Below are 14,572 nucleotides of genomic sequence, written 5' to 3'. Positions count from 1 at the left end.
TCAGCTCATGAAACATGGCACTAACACTTACATGTTGCGTTTATATTTTTGTTCAGTATAGTTGTATGCTAGCCAGCATAAACTAGCTGAAAAGGGTTTATTAGGACGACTGACTTAACCGAGTCGATTCTTCTCCACACTGCGCTCTCAGGTGCACGACATATCCTACGACATAAATGTGGGCAGCAGGCGTGTCCCTATACCTTCTCCGGACTGGAAACACAATTGTCATGAATGAGATACGGGAAACGTATTGCGTTTGCACTAGTGATACTACGGTAGCATCCAAGGGGTGTACACACATGATGCGTTGATAGAGGTAGCTAGTTCTCTGTGTGAATCAGTTGTGCGCTGACTTCTATTTTATATTTTGGGGATGTGGGGGAAAGAATGAAAGAGGTCTTCCACCAAAACGGACGAAATCATGAACGGCGCCGTATACATTTCGTTTTTTCAAGGTCAGCTGGAATCTGCACTAGAGCAAGTAGTGCAACTCGCAGTCCAGGAAATAACCAAGACTGTTGGGTCAAGCTTGAATTCTGTGTTAATGAAAACGGCCGTCAAAGAACAAGAAAACCAACGACTTAAGTTAAAGCTTAAATCACTGGAGTTTGAATGTAATGGGGTAGAAAATGGAGCCGCGTTCAACGGTGGCATGGAGGACAACGCGGCCACCGATCGAACAAAGCCGGAGACACACACCCCCAGCCACAGCACAGAGCGCGGCGTGCACGCAAACACAGAAAGACTGGATCAAAAAGGACGAGTAGTGGGTAAGGTTGCTAGTTAGGTAAGGTTGCTAGTTAGGTAAGGTTGCTAGTTAGGTAAGGTTGCTAGTTAGGTAAGGTTGCTAGTTAGGTAAGGTTACTAGTTAGGTAAGGTTGCTAGTTAGGCAAGTTTACTCCCAAGGAACCTAGCGGTTTATACATTTGAAACAAGGCAATAACTCCATTCTGTAGCCCTACAGTCTGTTTGACCACCGACTGTTTGTTTATGTTTCTGTGGCACAACGTATCCACACACTCCTTTTACATATAGTGGCGAAATCAACAACAACAGGACAAAGCACAGCATCCTGGTATAGGCATCCCCATAGAGCGGAAAAAGCTTGATAATAATAACCAGAGTTGATATGTAAATATGACGTGCAGTAGTAGCCTGCAGCACGCTGAGAATCAATGACATGTGTGGTAAAATCTTCAGGATATGAAAAACGGTCGTTTTCAATGTGGTTCTATTACCTTGGTTTCTTTGTTTCACTTGGGTTTTATTTGACTCGGGCATGTGTCCTTGTGAACGCTTACAATGGGCTCTTGTCTCGAGGTGTACACTTAACAATAATTATGTGTCGAGGACAATTTGTCATCTGCGGTGACATTGTTTGCCATTGAGATTGTTGCAATGTACACGTTGTAGGTTGAGAACCAGTGACAACATCACCAACCTTGTCACTGGTTGTGTCAAGCAAACGGTTCACTGAAAGGCTGCACATCCATCCCCATTCATTTTTCCTATCAGTGAAAATGATAGGCCTACTTATTGACTACTGCAACATGCATCCCTTCCTACATTCTTCTCTGTAATTGAAGATGGGTTGGGATGAGAGGACTATCAGTGGTTGGTAAAGCAATGACGTTATTGTTGTTGAGCCTTTACTTAGCAGTGGCAGCAAAGGATAGGAAGCCTTTCCCCCCCCAATAATTCTCCAATGACAGTCACAAGCGCAAACCACACCCACTCAGTTCTCAGAGGGGATACATTTAGGCAGAGGAGGGGTGTGAGATATTAAATGGCGGGTGGAGGAGACACAAATGCTGAGGCCATTGGCAGACCTTCAACTCAATTTGCACATTTTGGACAAAGCTGAGGCTGGAGCTGTATCTCGCCACTTATTAGGATATTTAAGTTGTGACGGCCAGGGAGGCCATTTTGATGTTGTAGGTAAATGAAACCTGGCAGCAACATTCATCCTTCAGACACCCACACAGGTAGCTACTCATACAGTGCATGATGTCATACTTTCACAATGCAACAATAACAATTAGGCTAGTAGGCTTCAACCCCTCTGACTCAGCTCACTTACTATTTATATCCTGTGGTTTTAACAAAAAGGGTTAATTGTAGAGACCATGCTCCACAACGTTTTCACACTTGATTTCCAACTTGATTTGTTTTCTTCCTCAGGGATTTGGACATGTAATCCATTCTCTTTTCTAGTTATGTAAATCCGTGTGTGTAAAACCCTGTTTGCTTTGTCAAGCGGCATTGTAGATGATCTAAGGTTGCCAGAAACCAACTACGCCTATGCTGTCATTGTCTGCAGCAGCTTGGTGCTCTGCTGCTCACCACAGCTTTAAAGCAGTTGCCATCCCACTCCTACTTTAGTCAAATCACATCAATGAGTACGTTTACATGCACACTAATCATTTTATATGAAACTGATTATGGCAGAAGGCTGAGTATGGCATTAATAATGTAAACACCTTGCTTATCTTAATCGGGGTAAGGTCATAATCGAAGTAAGCATACGTTGATTAAAACACCTGGTTTTCTGAGCAATCTTTAAAATATTTAAGACATGTAAAACAACTTAATTGGCGTTCCGGCAGTGTATTTGGTCTACGCATTTGCCAGCATCGGTAGTGCAAGCCTCCTTTTTATGCACAAGTGAATTGAGTTTGGAAAAACTGAAAGTATGCATCTTAGAAATAGTTTTCACACACACGCGTTATGTCCAACCTCAGAACAAAATAGTCTTCGCAAAAATAACATGGTCACTGTGGTAGAATGTTTCTTTTGAATGGCGATTTTTCTGCATTCATCAAAAGTCCCATCAGAAGCCTGATTTCAGATGTCCATGTAAATAAGATTAATAGTGAAATTGTTATTCTTCAAAGCATGTAAACATTTTAAAGCTGCAATATTAAAATTTTGGGGCGTCTCGACCAAATTCACATAGAAATGTGAGTTTTATATATCTGTCAAGTCAGAGGCGGTAGATCTGTTCAATGTGTGTTATTTTCTATGATTCACATTCTTAAGTTTCGTTTTAGCATCTTTTACTTTCGGTTTTGTACACCAGCTTCATGGAAAATATCTTTCACAGCAGTTGGGATGGTACAATTATTCTCAACACTATGTTTGCTTGTTTTGTCACAAACTGAAATTAGGTTAACTATTAGATTTTTAGCACCCAGGAAATGGCGGAGCGATTTCTGCGTAGTGCATCTTTAAACAATCTATTCTATTAATCTGACTATCCACAATCTTATTATTGTGCGCATGAAACCGTGATCAATGACTAAGTAGTTCCGTTTCTTCTCAGCTTTATCTGTAACTAAGACCTAACGCTACCTATGTGTGGTGATGGATATGTAAAATGTTTTGCACAACTTGTTTTACATTTACAACTTGTGGTTAAGAACAGAGGGTGGGAGTCATCGTGTGTGTGTGTGTGTGTGTGTAGGCCATTGTATGATTCAGCATGTCGGCTAGGCCTAGGCTTTCTACTACACAGGTGTTAATTCTTGGAAAGAGTAGTCTAGCTCATTTGTCAGATATCATCATGGAGATATTTGCACTACAGTGTATGCAATGGAAAGCGTATTTTGTCTGTGATTGGATATATTTGAAAATATCAAGTGTGGTAATTTGATTTAGCTTCAAAACCATTATGGGATCTGTGAAAACTCCCTTGATTACTTCAAGGGAATGTTTACCGCTCCCAAATTATACCTATTGCAAAGGGGGATGTGACCGAGCTATCTGAGCAATGAAGCCTTCTCATGGTATTATAAAGGATTCCCTTAAATATTTTTACTGCTCTATAAAAGTAGGAGACTTAATTATAGTAATTCACTCGTATTGAATATAACAAATGTATTGTCATTGCCACCATGGATGAAGTGCCCAATAAATCCTGCCTCACATTTAAACTGTCTTTGATTGGTGTATTTGTAACAGCAACCAATCAAAAATTGAGAAATTGGCATTTATAAGGAAAGCTCAAATCTGTCCCCTAGACATGTCTTTTCTGGGTCTCATATGGTTGTTATCAATCAAGTGATTTTCACAGTCTGGCAGTGCCACAACAATTCAATCAAGAGACATTTAACATGGCTGATATCTGTAACTTTTGAGTCGTTGTATTGCACAGGCGAAAGGTAATACCCATTGCTGGTCACTAAAAAGTGGTTGATCTCAAAGGATGCCAAGTAAAACTCAATATGGGATGATTTTTTCTTCAGTGTTTTGGACTCCCCCAAAAAGGGGGAAAAACTGGATTCAAAAGGACTCAATGGCTGTTATTTTTCCAATTCTAATGGCTGAGCCAAAAAGAAACCGTAACATTTGAAATGGATGAAATGCCATTTTCCCAAACCAAGTTTGGAAATAGTGTGGCTTGTGATTTCATTGCAGAATACATGTGTTATTTGATTAAATCCTCTACACAAATAATTGCAACCCTAGTCATTTACATAGTAAAAAGAGTCGTTTTGGAGAGCAGTTTCCCTGCAAGGATACAGGGTTGTTTTTGCCTACTTTGTTCAACAAATATCCTAGAATGAGAGCATTGTGCGCAACGTGATTTACATCATTATTTTTTATTTTTTAACCTTAATCGGTGCCAACTTTCAAATGTCACTATCTACAAACATACCAGCCTTTGCCTAATCATTTCCTCTTAACTCACAACAGGTTTTTATTTCTACTTTCCTCTCCATTATTTACTGATCTATTTCCTTATCAGAATTAGCCTACTGTCTTTCATTATAACTATTTTGTCTCTGCTTCCTTCTCTGCAGGTCAGCTAAAGATGGTCATGGAGCATGTGCTGGAGTTTGCTGTGTGCGAGCTGACCAAAATCGTGGAGGCCAGTTTCGATGACCTGCTCCTGGAGATGACCAAGAAAGAGCGGGAGCACAGCGCTCTGGAGGAGCAGTTACGCCGTGTGGCTCACCAGGAGAACGGGAAGGGTGGAGTGTCGAGGAGGTGTGGGTCGGAAAACAACACAGCATTTCCCAGCGGCTCAGAGGACACTAGGCAGGAATCCAGAAACGTCACAGTCAAAATTGTCCGGGGACAAAGGGAGCAAACGGAGACAACAAATGGTCTGTGTTTTAACATTAAAATGATGTTCTAGTCAACATGACAATCAACTGCATGCTTTATTTACAGCCCCAAATGTGACACACACATAAAAGGGTTATGCTATGATACCAGTCAAATCCCACAGCACTGGAGGTTATGCTTTGTTATCGAAAATGTAGGGATGGAAAGTACCACAGTACGGCCATGGCTCGGCACCTCCTCTGCCTATACATTAAATTACTCATGAGAGGCCAGTAACTTCCTGTTCATATGGTTTCAAGTTGCAACTTGCAATGCCACAGGGTAAATCCAGTTGAATTCAATCACTTTTTGACAGAACCCCTTTTGATTTGAACGAAACCTTCCAAACATATTTACCTGTTGTAGATGTGCTCAGAAAATACCATGAGGCATCCATGTCTTCATCACTGGAAAAGATAAAAGGTTGAGTTTCATTTAAAAAACCTACAAACAGGGTTGTCAATAAATTGGATAATGTCCAGAATTAATTTTTTTAAATAAAATGTGATATTTGTTTTTTAACCTTAAACGTCAATTATCTAAAAACACGTAAAGTGGTTTTTCATATTCACGTGTTGTATCTTAGCCCCTATTTTACATAATCTGAGGTTTTTGTAGTGTGCCCACCATCGGTTGTCATGTTTTAGCTGATAACTGTACTTAACCTGGAATAAAATGGACATTTCTACATTCGAATGGTACCACAAAGATGGTTGGAGGTCCACACTTCTGACAATGTTGACATGAAATGGGAATATCTGCTTTAAATTATACTATCAATCCTCCATAGGAAACCAATTTGAAATATAGATTACAGAATAGACATAACCATTTAAGTTGACATTCGACATTGGATGGACCGGTGGCCACCTTTATGGTACTAATTAGAAGTAAAATATTCCATTTAAATTTCAATGGTGTAGCAGCTAAATTGCAGTGATCTGAAGGAATATGTCCATTCTATGACTTATTTTTCTATGATTGAAATGACACCCAACCTGTATTTAAGAGCATGTTGTGTCTCAACTGATGGCGGGCACGACATAAAAACCTCAGATAATGTAAACTAGGGTCTGAGCTACAACATGATAATATGAAGAAGAAGAAAAAAAAAATATTTTTTTACATTTGTTCTCAAGAACTTATAAAATAGACAACCCTGTTTTTCTAGGCTTTTAAATTCTATCTAGCTCAACCATTTATCTTTTCCAGTGATGAAGACATGGATGTGTCATGGTATGAAAAATGGGTCAACTTTGAGGACCTTTCTCTCCTGAATGCTTATGCATTCAGGTCCAAAAAGTGACTTTCTGACCACTTTGTCCACGGGCATACACGTGTGGAAAGTTTTGTTTAAATTAAAAGGGATGCTGTCAAAAAGTGATTGAATTCGAATGGATTTACACAACATATTAAGTTGAATACAAGGGTATTGTTAATCATCTCTCTTTATTTTACAAGCTGCTATTTTTGCTTACTTGATAAATTGGTAATGACCTAATAATGAAGGTTATTTTGGGAGTCATTCTACATTGAAACAAGTGCCGGTACATACCAGTTGGTTACCAATTGTGTTAAATTCTTTGAATTGCCAGAAAGTACACATAATGACCATGTTATGTCTGAGTAAACACTTAGCAAGTATCAATTGAAACAAATTAAGTGTTCCCTTAATTTCTGGTGCTGAAAATATGCTTGTGGCCAGGAAGTCTGACTGTAAAACACACACAAAAACAGTTTGAATAGGAGTCAATATGGACTAACCAGAGCTCTGAGGCCCCATTTTCTAAATAAAAATGTTAATGTGTTTCATAACCACGTTATAAGCCATGCCTTGCACACAACACCAGTCTGTTGAACTGGTCAATTGACCTATTTAGTAGCTGTCAAAATGGGAGCTGAAGCTCACCTGTTATAGTTAACTATTAACCGTGTCAGTGCCAAATAGTTGCTCCAGTTAAGCCCCTGCAATCTGTTACAGTATATATGGCGTCATGCCATGTACAGCAGATATAGGTTTCCCTCTACTCTAAGAGTCCAGTCTTATACTTGTGCTGGTAATAGTGCTTAGATATTATTAAGCTGGTTCAGTATAAGCAAACAAACACTTCCTATGTGTATATTGCCTTGGGTCTCTTAATGTAAGCATTTTTGTCAAATTGATCAATAATAAAATGTACGACATTAGAAATGACTTCTATAGTGATGGAAATAATCACTGAAATTTGTTAACTGCTTCTTCAGGTGCAATGATGTACAAACACAAACGTGCATGCGTTTTGCACTTTCGTTCCAGTTCAGTTGTCTTGTTCAAGTTTGTTTCGTCTCTTTCTCCCCCTCTGTGCAGACAGTGACAAGAAAGCTGTCTGGACCACAGCCTGTATGAATTGTATTTGTGTTCCAGTTCAGGTTTGTCTTGTTCTCAGATTTGTTGCTCTCTCTCCCCCTCTGTGTGTAGACAGTGACAAGCAGGCTGTCCTGACCGTAGCCCAGGACTGGGTCCCCATCCTGGACAAGGTGTTTGGGCAGAAGTGGTGCAGCGACCTGTGGCAAATCAAAGAGCTGGCTTCAGGGAAGGGGGGTGAGGAGAGGACCGGGGGATCTGGGCTGGGGATTGTGGGCTCCTTCCCCAGTCTGAACGCTCTGATCCGTGAGAACCTGGAGCCCACCCCCACCAGCCCCCTGCAAGAACCCCAGTGGATGCCTCTGGAGGACATGGAGGTCCTCTCCTCGACCTTGGACACTCCGCAAGACCCTACTGCTACCATAAGCACCACAGCCACAGGTGCGCATGGGAAGTACTGAAATGATATCCCTACGTGACATGGCCAGTTATGTGCACACTTACTCTTAAGTCCCATGACTCTTTATGCTTAATTTTGTATTATATTCAGGTATCTGTTCTCCTTAATGTTTATTCTCTGAGTCTTGTACAAAATAAGATGGCTGTAGCTTCATTGTCACATCCTCTTGGACCAATTGGATTTCCTTCCCCTATTATTAAAATCTGTCACCCTTTATTGCCTATAATCTTCATTTCACTCACAATTTTTTTTGTCTCTTTCTATCCCTCCGTCTGTGTTTCAGTTGAGGAGTCCCTCAGGTCTCCGTCGATGCTTCACCGGCTCCTCACACTCCCCGCTCAGCTCCTAGAGGAAGACGAGAACACCATGGAAACCATCGCCCTGCTCCCCGACGCTTCACCTGGCAGAGCAGCTGTGCGACGGCAAAACACAGAATCGCCTAACCAGAGCTGCCCATCTCCTCCCAAGAAAAAGGTTGCTGTTTCACAGGAGGATGAGGAGGAGGAGGAAGACGAAGAGAAGGATGACAAAGGGACAACGACGCTGGACTCAAAGGTGAAGACCGTGCCTCTCAAAGGCAGGAAGGGTTACGAGTGTAAAGTATGCGGCAAGAAGTTCAGCCGAGCGCCGCTCCTGAAAACTCACCAGCAGACTCATATCAGCACAGCACTGGCGACAGCAATCTGCTGTTCCGAGTGCGGGAAACGCTTCCATCAGGCATCCCGGCTACAGGCGCACTTACGAACACACACTGGGAAAAAGTCTTGAGCAGGTGGAAAAGGGAATTGGACGATTGAAGCAAAAAAAAAAAAAAAGGAGAATTGGAATCAAAGTCGATCTTCAGTCCATATCTCACATAGCCATATCAGTAGCAGGATGGTCACCGGTACTCGAGTTCATACATGAGTTGACTTTTAAGTACCTTAAGTCTGGAATCGGAGGCATTTTTTCCAGGTACAGTTTTGCTGACTGCTGTTTCTTAATTGTTACCACCATTTTGATTTCTTACATGTGGCGACAAGGTAAATACTTTGTAATAATTTGGGATTGGATCTCGCTGGTAGTTGTGGTTAGTATGTATCGCCATTGTACATTCTCTATAGCATGGGACAGTGGCGCTCACAACAAACAATGAAGTTACATTTTTAAGTGATCTTTTTACTTTTCTCTATATACTTTTCTACATTTTTGGAATATCAAACTGGTCTCTTTGTGCTTTATTATTTCACATCAAGGTTATTTGCTATACCGGAGGCCATAATCTTGGCTTTTGTGGACTGCAACTTCAATAAACATTACACTGATTTGTGAGAATTGTATCTTTCAGTGGCAGAAGCGTTGTCTCATCTTTTTCCCGGTGCTACAAGCAGTGACTCAATTTCAAAGGGCGTATGTGCCCAGGGTAAAGGGGGAGAGAGACGGACTGCTGGAGTCGATAGCAGAGGTAATACCTTTGTTTTGCTTATCTCTGAATGTGAATCTCTGTGCAGGTGGAAAGAACCTGGTATCTCTTTACCTTCTTCATGCAATTCACTATTTACAGTCCTCACTTGACAGTATTTGTATTTTTTCACTCAACATAAATACCTCCTTTAAACAGTCAAATAATATAAGTTTGATAAAGGTATTGTTACATTGGTAGCCCTTAGTTTTTTTTTAAAGAACCACAGATTCCGAACAATTCAGAACATCGTGCAATTTACTCCTGAATCACAAGCCTGCAGACCTCTAGTTGATGACTTGCACAAGCTGTGTGACTGAAGTGGCACAGTGGTCCCTCTTGGGCTTTTCTACATCCTATCCATGTCTGCCCTGGAAGGACCATTCCTGACAAGTCTACGAAGATAAAGTGAGGGAAAGAATGGAATCTCGCCCTCGTGCTGATTGTGCAGGCTGGGTTTTCAAGTGTCATGGGAAGTAGAGAAATACCACATTGATAAAACACACTTTTTGGTTTGTTTTATTTGTCATGTTTGACCTCCGGATGAGTCAAATGCATGTGGAGCATCTGATTGGACATCAGGAATATTGTTTCTGCTCATATCGCCATGCCTACTAGAATACTTTGTTGGAACATAAAATATTGAAGGGAGGGGCATTCTAATGGATGGGTGGGGGGGTTGAGGGGCAGGGTTGTATAGATTTGAGACTTCCTGGTGTTTGCAGGATTGCCCTTTGCTTTTCTACAGATATCTTGGGAGGCAAACACTGTTTAAGCCCCTCTGCCAGATTCCTTAAGTATCGTAGAGTCTTCCCATTTTGATTGTGCTTTGTCTCTTGTAGATGCGTCTGCAGCTTGTAGTGCTGAACGATAAGTGCTTTTTGAGGTCGGTTTAGTTTCGGTTCGGTAAAAAAAAAAAAAAAACTTTAATAAATGCATTGTGGGTTGAATGCTGTAACACAGAAAAACAATTAAAGTCACATGATACTGCTTATCACTTATTAACCATTTATTTGCATGACTTTAGTTTAATAAAATATTTAAGTTGTGTATATCATATTTGTTTTATTTGATGGCTTTATTTCATTCCAAGTCATCTCAAATCTCTAGAGCTGCTGCCTATGCTGTCTGACAATTACTATTTTAGTAGTTCTTCAAAGTAAATAACGCATACTTTTATGACTGCTGAATACCAACTATCAATGACTTAGATCATGTATTTTCAGGTAGAGATACCTCGTGAAGCAACTGCTCTCTATCCCTCTTGATCGCACATTCTCTCTTTCTCTCTCTGCCCCACACTAATGTAGCGAAACACACAGGCGGGACAAGTAGGCACGCAATGGATTATGGTCATAGTAGTTAATTGCCATGTTTTCTGTGCCAAACAATGTAGTATTTTGGGCTGTTGTAAACTGCAACTCCCTAACATATCGCACAGTTTAGGCTTAATATGATTTATCTTTAGAGAAATGTTGCATTGTGCACATTGAGCTCACAGTAAAAAAAAAAGAATTCAAGTAATTTTACCATTAGTCAATTAGTTGTTTAGAAACTGAAAAATAACTGAAATGATGGTTAATCACTCAGCACAAAGCATGAATGTAATAGCAAGCAATACTCTGTACCATTGAGACCATGGTAATGTTCATGGCGAAGCCAGTAACCTATTGTTGATGTACATGCACTTCAAACAACAATCGCTGAAAAGAAATACTCATCTCTTCCGTAATCCACTGGATTTGTTTTGTCTTCCTCAGGAAAGGTTGTTTCTGTGGCTCTGTTTAAGGCATCAGGCCGGCTTCTACACCAGAGCGGGAAACCCACGGCAACGTCCCAGTCCATTGTAGTCGTACTCACGTGCCCACTGACTTTTTCTGTTAAATTAGTCGTACTAGCGCTGTTCTGAATTTGTGCTCCTGCGCTACCTTTTCATATTTTGCTTAATTGTAGCCACAGATTACATCTTAGTTTACACTCCCTTGTGCTTTAACTCATGTAAGTCCTTGACATAAGTGTGGATGAATTACTATGTACCAGAAACCATCAGGACCACATGTTCTAATTCTATTGGAATCTGAGAAGACAATAGATTACAAAAGATATGGGTCTTTTATTCAGGTCAAACCAGCATCAAAGTTTACATGGGCACAATTTTAAAATGGTTTGGTACACAGCCTCTCGCATCTTCAACTGTAACCAATTTAAAGAAATTGCATGCAACGTATTCACATTTTCATAAGATACAATGTATGGAGAGAGAATTTCCCTCCTTGACTTCAGGGTTGTAACCAATGTGCAAATTGATGATTTTAAAGTGTTTAAGACTGGTCTCTAATGCAAAAGAGTATTATTGGCAAAAGAGCTGAACTGATTATTGGAAAATATAATTGGCCTGCCTATGTTAACACAGCCTAAGACTGAAACATTGTAGAAACCCTTAAAGGCTTTAAGTGGTAGAAAATGTATTTTGCTAATTGTACCTGCAGCCAGTGCTGCACACTTGCATTTAATGACTTGCTATTGATGATTTGCCTATACTTTGTCCTATCTAGAACTCACATACTGCTTTTAGTGGGAATAAAGTGCACTGTCTTGTATAGACACATCACCACTCAAAACACGTTTGTGCTCCGCAGTAAGCTAACCTTGAACAGTGCCGAATTGCAAATTTAAGTAGATTGGTGTGACGCATCAGTATTGTCTGAACTCCATTCATTGGAACTGTGAACTTGACACAACATCTGCTTTATTTGTTTTACGTTTCAATGTTAGCCATATCCCGACCCCGTCTTTCTCCTATCTAGCACTTTGCTCTCGCATTGATGTTTTGTCCCCTAATGCCCGCTAAGTGTTATCAAGACTTTAACACACCCCTTGAAAGAGTTGTGAAGACTGTGTTCAAATGCCTCATTTTGTCATTTTTGCTTATGAATCACCAAACCACTTTTCTTCAAATGCCTAGTCTGACACGTGTTCTTCTCATTTATAGCACTTTGTTATTTTTGCTGTTACTTTACAATACCTCCATACCTCATTTTGAATATCAGAAAAGAGTAAACACAGCAAATTGGTTATTTGAAACACAATTACCTCAATAGTATCACATATGTCTGCATGACAGTAGAATAGTGTTAACTAGCACAACCTTTAAGGATTCCTACCAAAACAGTTCACTATTAAGCCATAGTGAAGCCATAGTGTGGTCCCGTGTGGCTCAGTTGGTAGAGCATGGCGCTTGCAACGCCAGGGTTGTGGGTTCATTCCCCACGGGGGACCAGGATGAAAATGTATGAACTTTCCAATTTGTAAGTCGCTCTGGATAAGAGCGTCAGCTAAATGACTTAAATGTAAAATGTAAATGTAAATATTCTCTTCCTTTGTCACATGGGCATACAGATAACTGCCACAACAATGGAAACACTTGAGTAAATGAAATATACAAAGTATATTGAAAGCAGGTCATTCACAACCCATCATGCTTAGGGTCATGTATAAAAATGCTGGGCAGGCCATTATATTGGTTACCATGGTTATGCCCCCATCCACAGGGCACGAGTGGTCACTGAATCTTTTGAAGAGCATGAAAAGGATGTAAACCATATGCCATGGCTGTCTCAGTCACCAGATCTCAACCCAATTGGACAATTATTTCTCATGGAAGAATGGTGTCTCATCCCTGATAGATTCTACAAGAGTCTGGAACTCTATGCCAAGGTGTATTGAAGCTGTTCTGGGTCGTGGTGGCCCAACACCCTATTAAGACACTCTGTTGGTGTTTTCTTTATTTTGGCAGTTACCTGTTTGTAAGGTTGCAAACATTGATGGGACCCACACAAATGTTATTTAGTTACCTGGCAAAGATGGCTCACTGCAGAAATGTAGGACATTTAATATCACACATTTGTCACAGAGACAACTATTATCCCTATGCACGTAACAGAGGGATATAGTTATAACCTACTAAGAGCATGCACACAGATTTGTCGTCATTAAGAAGTGCATTCAATCGAGCATTGCATTATTGTAAAGAAATCTTGTGTCCGCTTCTAGACATTTATTTAGGCTATTTCCTGAAAAGTGGTTGAATGGTTCCCTTTTAGAATATAAACTGAGTAAAAGCCTCAACCTCATTTGAACCAAACGTGAAGGAGGTGCAAAATTATTAAAGAAGGGATTTAAACTGAATTGTGATGCAACATTTTGAAAGAGGGAATTAAATGGAGTAGACATCTTTTTTTATCTTTTTTTTAATATGATTTTGGTTGTGTTCTTAGAAGTATTAGAATTATGTTTGTAATCCAGGGAACATGTGCAGATTTCAAATTGATATCCAAATTAAACAATTATTTCAAAAAATGATTTTATTTATTTTATGTTCCATTTGTGGCATTGTAAAATTGTTTTAGTTCTTCACCCAATTATATTCTGATAAGATGTGATCGATTGTAGGACATACAGATGTAAGATATTAATTTGAGCCAGTTTGTTGCAGCAACAGAAAATTAGAATTATGTGGATTATAATTAAATTGACATTTTTGTAGGGGTTGATACAATTTTTGTAAGGGAAAATCAAGTCAAATTTTAAAGTGGAAATTACAAACTTCAGAAGTCTTTTTACACATTTTAAATGTCCTGCATTGCAATAAAGTTCTTCTGCAACAGGGTGATCAAATGAAGATCCTACATCTGTATTCCCTTTAATTCGGCATGCTGAAACTAGATTTTGCCAAATTGTAGAGTAGTTTGGTTTCTGTATTTCTTAACAAGAGAGCACTTCTGAAATGCTATTCATGCCAAGTCAACTCTGCCAAGATAATATAATTATGTAGGCAATGAGACGTTGTGTTATACATATTAGAAAATAACAACTGGGTACTTAGTGTAAGAAGAATAAATGTTAACAATCAACCTTTTATTGTTTTCCTTATTATTTAGGTCAGGGATTGGCAACTTTGATGGGAGTGGAGTCCACAAAAAAAATCTGAACTCATGGAGGGGCCACAGTGGCTTACCAGTCTGTATATCCACGTTCATATCCACACACTTTTGGGGGAACATTTTGTTGAGCTCCCCCCCCCCCCACCTAGCAAGCAAAACATTTTAACGGAGAGAAAATGTTGCAGTTTTAAAACAAGTTTGCTGCAATTCACATTTTTACCATGGGACGGAGAGAAGATTTTGCAATTGTATTATTCATTTCATACAATTCT

At 39.8% G+C, this 14,572-nt stretch overlaps 1 protein-coding gene across 1 annotated transcript; it reads left to right on the top strand.

The window, feature by feature from the left end:
- Positions 1–231: 231 nt before the first annotated feature.
- Positions 232–14,270, top strand: LOC111981976 (uncharacterized). Its single transcript, XM_024013483.2, has 4 exons — positions 232–773; positions 4,806–5,111; positions 7,571–7,897; positions 8,200–14,270. Exons 1-4 carry the CDS (start codon positions 425–427, stop codon positions 8,682–8,684), a joined length of 1,467 nt encoding a protein of 488 aa, XP_023869251.1. The 5' UTR covers positions 232–424; the 3' UTR covers positions 8,685–14,270.
- Positions 14,271–14,572: the final 302 nt, after the last annotated feature.

This window comes from Salvelinus sp. IW2-2015, linkage group LG20, assembly GCF_002910315.2.
Source record: "Salvelinus sp. IW2-2015 linkage group LG20, ASM291031v2, whole genome shotgun sequence".
NCBI lineage: Eukaryota > Metazoa > Chordata > Actinopteri > Salmoniformes > Salmonidae > Salvelinus > Salvelinus sp. IW2-2015.
The sequence above is the reverse complement of the archived record's forward strand: the minus strand, read 5'-3'. Positions and strand labels throughout refer to the sequence as shown.

What these genes read in the sequence shown, in the direction of transcription:
- LOC111981976 (XM_024013483.2), top strand. Translation starts at nt 425, where the DNA reads ATGAACGGCGCCGTATACATTTCGTTTTTTCAAGGTCAGCTGGAATCT. An exon ending in TCAAAAAGGACGAGTAGTGG is followed by an intron (nt 774 to 4,805) that starts GTAAGGTTGCTA and finishes CCTTCTCTGCAG; the next exon opens with GTCAGCTAAAGATGGTCATG. An exon ending in CATAAGCACCACAGCCACAG is followed by an intron (nt 7,898 to 8,199) that starts GTGCGCATGGGA and finishes TCTGTGTTTCAG; the next exon opens with TTGAGGAGTCCCTCAGGTCT.